General features: G+C 41.3%; 1 protein-coding gene across 6 annotated transcripts in view; it reads left to right on the top strand.

Moving 5' to 3' along the window:
- The window catches only part of Ltbp1 (latent transforming growth factor beta binding protein 1), a 389,795-nt gene that overhangs the window by 227,622 nt on the left and 154,736 nt on the right, over positions 1-7,437 (top strand). For all 6 annotated transcript variants that reach the window (XM_015479779.2, XM_048804568.1, XM_048804569.1 and 3 more), the window contains one exon: positions 6,417-6,519. In XM_015479779.2, the coding sequence (XP_015335265.2) occupies positions 6,417-6,519 (103 nt within the window). The remainder of the gene's footprint in view (positions 1-6,416; positions 6,520-7,437) is intronic.

The raw sequence follows: 7,437 nt of genomic DNA, 5'->3' as shown, positions 1-7,437 counted from the left end.
ATATATATATATATGAATGACAAGGGTGATTTATAAAAGGTATTTCATTATTATCATTTTTAAATGACTACAAGTAAGACTAAAGTCATTTTGAAAGGACTAAAGTCATTTTTAAAAGACTTTACAAGTAAGACATTGTGGATGTCTTCATGAAGTGGTTACTTTTTTTATTGTTACGTTTCTGAACCCTTTAGCAAATGCCTCCTGAGACTCTTATCGTATGAATGGCAAGTTAACGCTGATGACAGGTTTTGCAGGGGAGGGTGAATTGAGACCACACTCTGCTTACCAAACTCAGTGTCTCGGATACATTCCGAAAGACTGATTGCCTTTTTCTAGTCCCATCCCTGCTTGTACCTGTATCCTTCATTCTCATACCTTTTGAGGTCAAGATTCTTTTCTCACTGTCTCATTATTGGCCCAGGGAGGCAGGATGATCTGCTGGAAATCTCACTGGCAGTGAGAGAGCTGGGATTTCAATCCAGATCTTGTGACTTTAGTCCAGCACTCTTCCTTTCTTATACTGCTGGATCTTCCTCCTCCAGGACTCTGTACAGGACAGCAAACACTGCTGGAATGATGGTGTTGTAGGCGCCAGCAATTTAAGGCTTGAAAACTAAGCCTGACAAAACCACACTTCAATATCTATCACAGCATTTCCAAGTTACTGTTCATGTCTGAAACAACTCCAGTGGTGAGTTTTTAATTGACAAAAATTGTGAGCACTGGCTCCTAAGTGATAAGTTTTGAACTTACATTCCCCTTACAAATTCATAAGGAAGTCTAAAAGCAGCTGTCACCACAGCTTAGCTTTGAGAATCAGGAAAGTGCTACTGTATTACCTCAAAATTGAGACTAAAGTGTGAAGATACATATTTTTAATCAGGCTGAAGTCTTAAAAAGTCTTTTCACAGTAATTTTAAAATGTTTGGCAACTAAATTAAAAGTTTTCAAAATTAGGTTTTTACATCATTGCTTGTGATTATTTTGTGTTACAAAGGTGATAACATGGATATTTGTGGAATAATTGTAATGATTGTTTTTTTAAAAATACATTTTTTAGTTGTAGATGGACACAATATCTTTATTTTTATGTGTTGCTGAGGATCGAACCCAGTGCCTCACACATGCGAGGCAGGTGCTCCACCACTGAGCCACAACCCCAGCCCTAATTGTAATGATTCTTGAACAGCCTAACCTTCTGAAGCACAGCGCGAACAGAGTTATGAAGATAGAAAGGGTCAATGAATTATTTTCATACACTCAGTTTTCCAGTGTCATAGCCATAATACTGATGCTTCAGGGCCAGGAGTAGTTCCAGTAGTTTTTCTGTTTTGTTTGCATAAAGCTAGTAGGTGGAGGCTCAGATGGGGTGAGCACCTCTGGAGATGTGGAAATGAGGGAGGAGGAGATAAGGCAAAAAGGAAGTGATTGGAGGTGCATCTGTCAGACCCAGTCCTGTTATAGACCTGAGAACAGCACAGGTGTGTGAATTTGGCTCCAGTGTGTAGTAATGGATTTCCTAAATGGAATGATGTAGCCTACCAGGACATATTGACCATAAGGTTTTTTACCTGGCAGAAATCATGGAGGTCATTTGATAATAACCTGGGCATCACCAAGAGGTGATCCATTAGGCTCAGCTCCTGGTGAAGATGTCAGCAGCTTCCATTATCGAGGACATCTACTATTGAAAAGATCTTCTACTTAAAGAGTTGAGTCTTCTCTCCTGTGGTTTGTCACCTTTTGTCCTGCTAGTTCCTTCATCATGCAGCAAGCTTCATCCTGTGAATGGATCTCAATGCTGCCACCATGTCCACATAGTCTTCTTAGCTCTACTGTTTTTCAGTTGATTCTCATAGGGCCTGCTTTCTAGAACCTTCATTGTTCTGCTTGTCCTGCCCTAGCTGGGTCATGCATTGGCTAGAACCTGGCGGTTGGGGGGAGGGTTATAGTGTCCCTTAACCAAAGCCCAAGTTCTGTGAGCTTTTTAAGGAGTTAGAACATATTGGTTGTTGGACAGGATAGTTTTTTTTTGTTTGTTTGTTTCTGACTTGACATAACCTTGTATTGGGTTGTAAATTTAACACATTTCTCCTGGATTGTTTATACCTAGGATACATCCTGAAATGATAGACAGACTTTCTCTGAAAATGTGATGGATGACTCACATGGGAGAAATTTCATTTTCGTTTTTAACTTGTAAAAAACTCATCTCAGCCTGAGCATATAAATGTAGTTAGAGTGAGTCTATAGCCACATGACTATGTCTCACCAAGAAGTAGAACTTACCAGTCTTAGAGAAGAACATCCCATGTCATTCTTCCTGGTGTGATCTTTTGTCCCACCTTCTTTTCCTCTAGGTCCAAGTGAGACCTGGTGGTGTTCTGTGACCTCTTAGGTAGAGATTGAGTAGGGCTACAGGTGGCACTTCTGAATGTACAGGCACGCCTTTTCATATTTAAATAAGCAAAGGGACTTATGTAAAACTTTCTGCCTTGTAATCATGACTTCATCCCTTGTAGCCCATTCTTATACTATGCAGACCCAGTTTTGAGGCGAACACACAATGTTGTGGTACCACCTACGCTGCCATTTATTTCATCGATTTGGATGGCTTGTGCTGCTCTTGGCTGTGGACCCGCAAAAACAAAGCCACGGGATAAAGCAGCCTGAATCATGTAATGAAAACCTTGTACCTTATTGGAGGCCCAGTGGAGAGAAATGATTTATTTTTATCCAACCAAATAAAACATTCTAAGAATCCAAGGTGAAAATTGGATTTTAACTGCTACTAACATTTTGAGCATATAAAATCAGCAAGTGTTGAGTGTTTTGCTTGATTAAGAGAAGAGCCTAAGGAGTCTGGTCGAGGAATGATCTGCACAGGATGTGGACTGGTGTCTTTTGTAAACCTGATTTACAAAATAGAAATAAACACTAAGCACATTTTGGCAGCCAGTTTGTAACAGTGGAGATCTCTGTTTTTATTTAGTTCCCAGTCTTACACCCTGATCATTGTTCCCCCCTTCCTCTCTGTCCTTCATGCTTCAGGATTAAGCCTTCTGTGATTAAGCTCAAGGAGTCTGGGAACTACCTGGAATCAGTTTGTTCTCATGTTGATTGTCTATTCCTTCTGTGTGTGTGTGTATCCCACCCTGTCTCTCTGCCTGCCTGCCCAGCTTTTAGCACATTGTTTTGTCAAGTCTTCCTGTCATCTCTGAGACTGTTCACCTGTGGCCCTGGTACTTCTCCAGACCCAGGGGCTTTGCTGCACACCTGGTAGTGCCCATACCTAGCTGAGGACTCCGTCTGAGTCAGTGAGTTGGTGTCTGGCTCACAACAGGCAGTGGTCACTCAGTAAATGTTTATCCAACTGGGTTGTTGTGCAGACAAGATCCCTTGTCTGTCTAAGGAACACATGTTGTGTCTCTGCAGGAGTGACAGCCCAGCTTCATGAGACTTATGATCCTTAGCCCTTGCTTGCTTGGATTAGGCTCTTATCAGTGCCTTGTCCAGAGTTGTATGTCCTCTCAGGTTCATCTCAAAACTTTTACCTAATTCAAAAGGTCTTTTACACTAATTCCTATTTCAGGGAAATTCATTTTGTCCTATAGAGCCATTTCCTGTGGAGTCTGGGTACTTGAGACACCAGCCTATTGGACTGAGCACCCACAGTTCACTCCACCTTTGCCTCCTATTCCCTGGGGTATCTGACAGACAGGAGGGCTCTCACAAGTACGTCTGGAACAGGGAACTTTTATCTATAACAATAATAAATGATAATGGCAACGATAGCTTTGTACCTACCTGTGTCCGGCATAATGCTCAGCCTTGAACATACATTTTCCTTTTCACTTTCCATGACCCTATAAGAAAGATACTATTATTCTCTCTATGTTATGGATAAGAAATTAATCTAAGATAAAGCACATGTGGAGTCTTACCACAAGGGTTCATACCAGACCTCTGTAACTCCTGAGTTACACTCTTTGTTGAGGTGAGGGGGATTGAACCCAGGGCTTTGTGCACATGCTAGGCAAGTGCTTTACCACTTGAGCCCCAGCCCCAGACTATGAGTCACTTCTGATTTTTAAATATTTTTTTAGTTATTGATGGTCCTTTATTTTCTTTATTTATATGCGGTACTGAGGATCGAACCCAGGGCCTCACACATGTGAGCCAAGTGCTCTACCACTGAGCCACAACCCCAGCCCCCATGAGTCATCTTTTTAACTGCTTTGTACTGCTTTTGGAGAGCACACGGCATGCTGTCAATCATTAAACATAATAAAAACCTAAGGACATCAAAGCTATAATTTAGCTAAAACTTCATTAACTGAGTTGGGCCTTCTCTGGTTAATTTTATGATTTGGATATGTAGTCATTTACAGCCTCAGTCAGAATGCTGCTTGTCTGGGCCTGGCAGGAAGGAAACGCTGCCCCAGGAGGATTGCCAGCTGAGTCGTGTCTACCTGCTGCCCTTCTTAGGGTCCCCACCTGCCTGGACTTCCCATCACCGTGGGGCATGTATGCTCACTTCCGTTGGTTTGTCACATAGCTATTGCCTACTTGAATGGACTAAACTAGTTTAGTAGTTCTTTCGGTTGTTCCTTCCTTCAGTGTTTACTGAGCATTAGCTATGCGTATTGGGAGGTAAAGCTAGCGGTATACATATGCTTGTAACTAAAATGCACAGCAGAGCAGTGGAACTATGTAGAAAGAGTTGTGGAGTCAAGAGGAAATGGGAATGACTGGGACTGAATTGAGGGGAGTCTCTTCAGAGCCAGGTCCCATGGGATGAATACAGTTTGGGTGAAGAATAAAGGAGAGAGCATCCCAGGGTAAGGAAAAAGCTTTTAAAAAGACATGGCTGGTTCAGACAGGGAAGGATCCTGTGGCGTGCCTGAGGGATAGCAGAGATTGCCCAAGGTAGGAGTACGGAGGACCTTCTAAGTCATGCTGGAGTGTGCAGTTTTCAGACAATGAAGAGCCACTGGAGATTTTTAAGCAGTAGTGTAATGTGATCGGGTTTGTCTTTGAAAGAATGACTCTGGAAACTGTTGGAAGGATTTTGTAGGGGTTGAGGTAGAGTGAGGCAGAATAGTTCCTTTGGTGCTCTCTGTTTATGCACAAGGCAGGATGGCAGTCGGCTTAGCCTATACAGCAGGCAAGGAGAGTCAGGTAGGCCTCCCTGCCCACCTGGCCTTTGGATTGCTTTGCAGAGCAGGGTCTGTTTTCTTCGGCCCTTCCTCACCCTAGTAGGACATCTATCTTCAGGACGGTGCCACTCAACCCCAGCTGACCTCCTGTGGTTGACTAAGAGTCTCACCTGTTCTTAGTATTTAACAACAATGTTGTTCCAGTAACTCCAAGCCTGGCTTTTTTGCCTCAGGCTGATCTTGCTTGAACCTGCCAGCACTTTCCTAGCTTGGCTGACCTCTCTGGGTTAGACTGCTTGGCTGTCTGGAGGCTTTGTCCCTGCCAGAGCTGATCTGGCTCAGCCAACAATCATTTCTTGTACTGTCCTCTCATGTCTTATTCTTGCTTAGGCCTCAGAGTTATAGGAAGACCAGAAACCTCTTGCAGGTGGGACTTGTAGTGCATTCTCCAGTGTTACACACACACTACAACCTCATAGCTCTGTTCTCTGATAATTAACAAGAGAGATTTAAACAGCCAGTAACAACTAAAATTTAGAAAGCTTCTATTAAAGACGGAGGGGCCAGGTGTGCTGTGGCACATGCCTATAATAATTCCAGTCATTCTGGAGGCTGAGGCAGAAGGATCACAAGTTGGAGGCCAGCAATGTAGTCAGACTCTAAAACAACTTAGTGACTTTGCAAGACCCTGTCTTAAAATAAAAATAAAATTAAATTAAAAAGGGCTGGGGATGTGGCTAAGTGGTTAAGCACTCCTGGGTTCAATCCTCAGTATAAAAAAAAAAAAAAGAAAACATGGCCGGGGTATAGCTCAGTGGTGGAGCACTTGGCAGGGTATCCACAGCCGTGGGTTCAATCCCCAGCATTGAATAAACAAATAAATAAATAAATAAATAAATAAATAAACAAACAAATAAAAAGGTTTATAATGATTTTTTTCAATTATAAATTTCTTTTTATGAAAAAAAAGACACTGGAAACTTAAGTTTTATAAAGTGCTCTGAGCACTTTATAAAGTTCAAAAAACTTTAAAAATGCCAAGGTGCTCCTTTTTGGAAATGTGCTCATTCACTTTTGGGTTGCATTGGTTCTGGTCCTGGTATTTTGTTTTAGTTTTATAGTTGTTCTTTTCCTCCCTAATTGGGTTGATAACAAGGGAACCATTTTATGACGTGACTGTGAAGCACAGCAGTGCTCCTGAGCTGAGCATCCTGCTCTCAATTAACCTTCATATTTCACACCTCATCATTGCAGTGTGGCAAAGCTCTCCCTGGCCTTTCAAAGCAAGAGGACTGCTGTGGAACCGTGGGTACCTCCTGGGGCTTTAACAAATGCCAGAAATGTCCCAAGAAGCCATGTGAGTGACGTTTCATCATTCCTTTGTAGATGAAGGGAGCATACCTGTTTTCTTGTGACTGCTCTTTTAATGATGAGACAATATTAGACATTTAGAGAACTCTTGCTGTATTCTAGAACACAGGGTTATGCTATATACTCCCAGAAGCCTTGCACGTCTGTATGCAGAGTTTTCTTATTAGCTCTGTTTTTTTTTTAATAAGCACAGTTAGCAGTTGCCTTCTCCTGTTGGATTCTGATGGGGAAAAAAGTCTTCTAGGAGGTGATAAGCTAAAATGGGCTTCCTTATCTCTGGGAGGGGGAACATAAGACACCTTTTGGAATGGAAAATAAGTACAGGTATTATTTCTGAAATTAAATTCCTCAAATGAAACTTTTATTACTATTCACAACTCATGCTATAGTTTCTGTGATAGAATTTTAATTTTCTTTAAAAGAGAGACTAAAATGAGGAAATGATTGGTTGCCAATTGGTTTATCAAAAAAGAAAAGAAAGTTTTCTTTGTTGGGACACAATACTTTCCCTTTTTCATAGAACTAACTTTATACTGACACATGCTTAGTAGCAATAATATATAACAACACCTTCATGCTTTGAGTTGTCTTTAAAGAGCTTTTGAGGGGCGGGGGTTGTAAATCAGTGATACAGCGCTTGCCCAACATGTATGAGGCACTGGGTTCAATCCTGAGCACCACATATAAATAAATAAAATAAAGGTATTGTGTCCATTTACAAATAAAAAAAAATTTAGAAAAATAAAGACCTTTACAGAAACTGTTGATTTGAATAAACTCAGGTTACACCTTCCCATTTCTTTCTTCTCAACAGTAGTTCATATTTTTAAGTTTTTGAATGAGGTGTTAACTCTGGATCACTGGTTTCTAAGGAATACCTTTTGGACAAGTGACTTGTTTTAAG

This window comes from Marmota marmota, unplaced genomic scaffold, assembly GCF_001458135.2.
Source record: "Marmota marmota marmota unplaced genomic scaffold, marMar, whole genome shotgun sequence".
NCBI classification, from domain to species: domain Eukaryota; kingdom Metazoa; phylum Chordata; class Mammalia; order Rodentia; family Sciuridae; genus Marmota; species Marmota marmota.
Note: the sequence above shows the minus strand (reverse complement) of the source record. Positions and strands in the feature narration are given on the sequence as shown.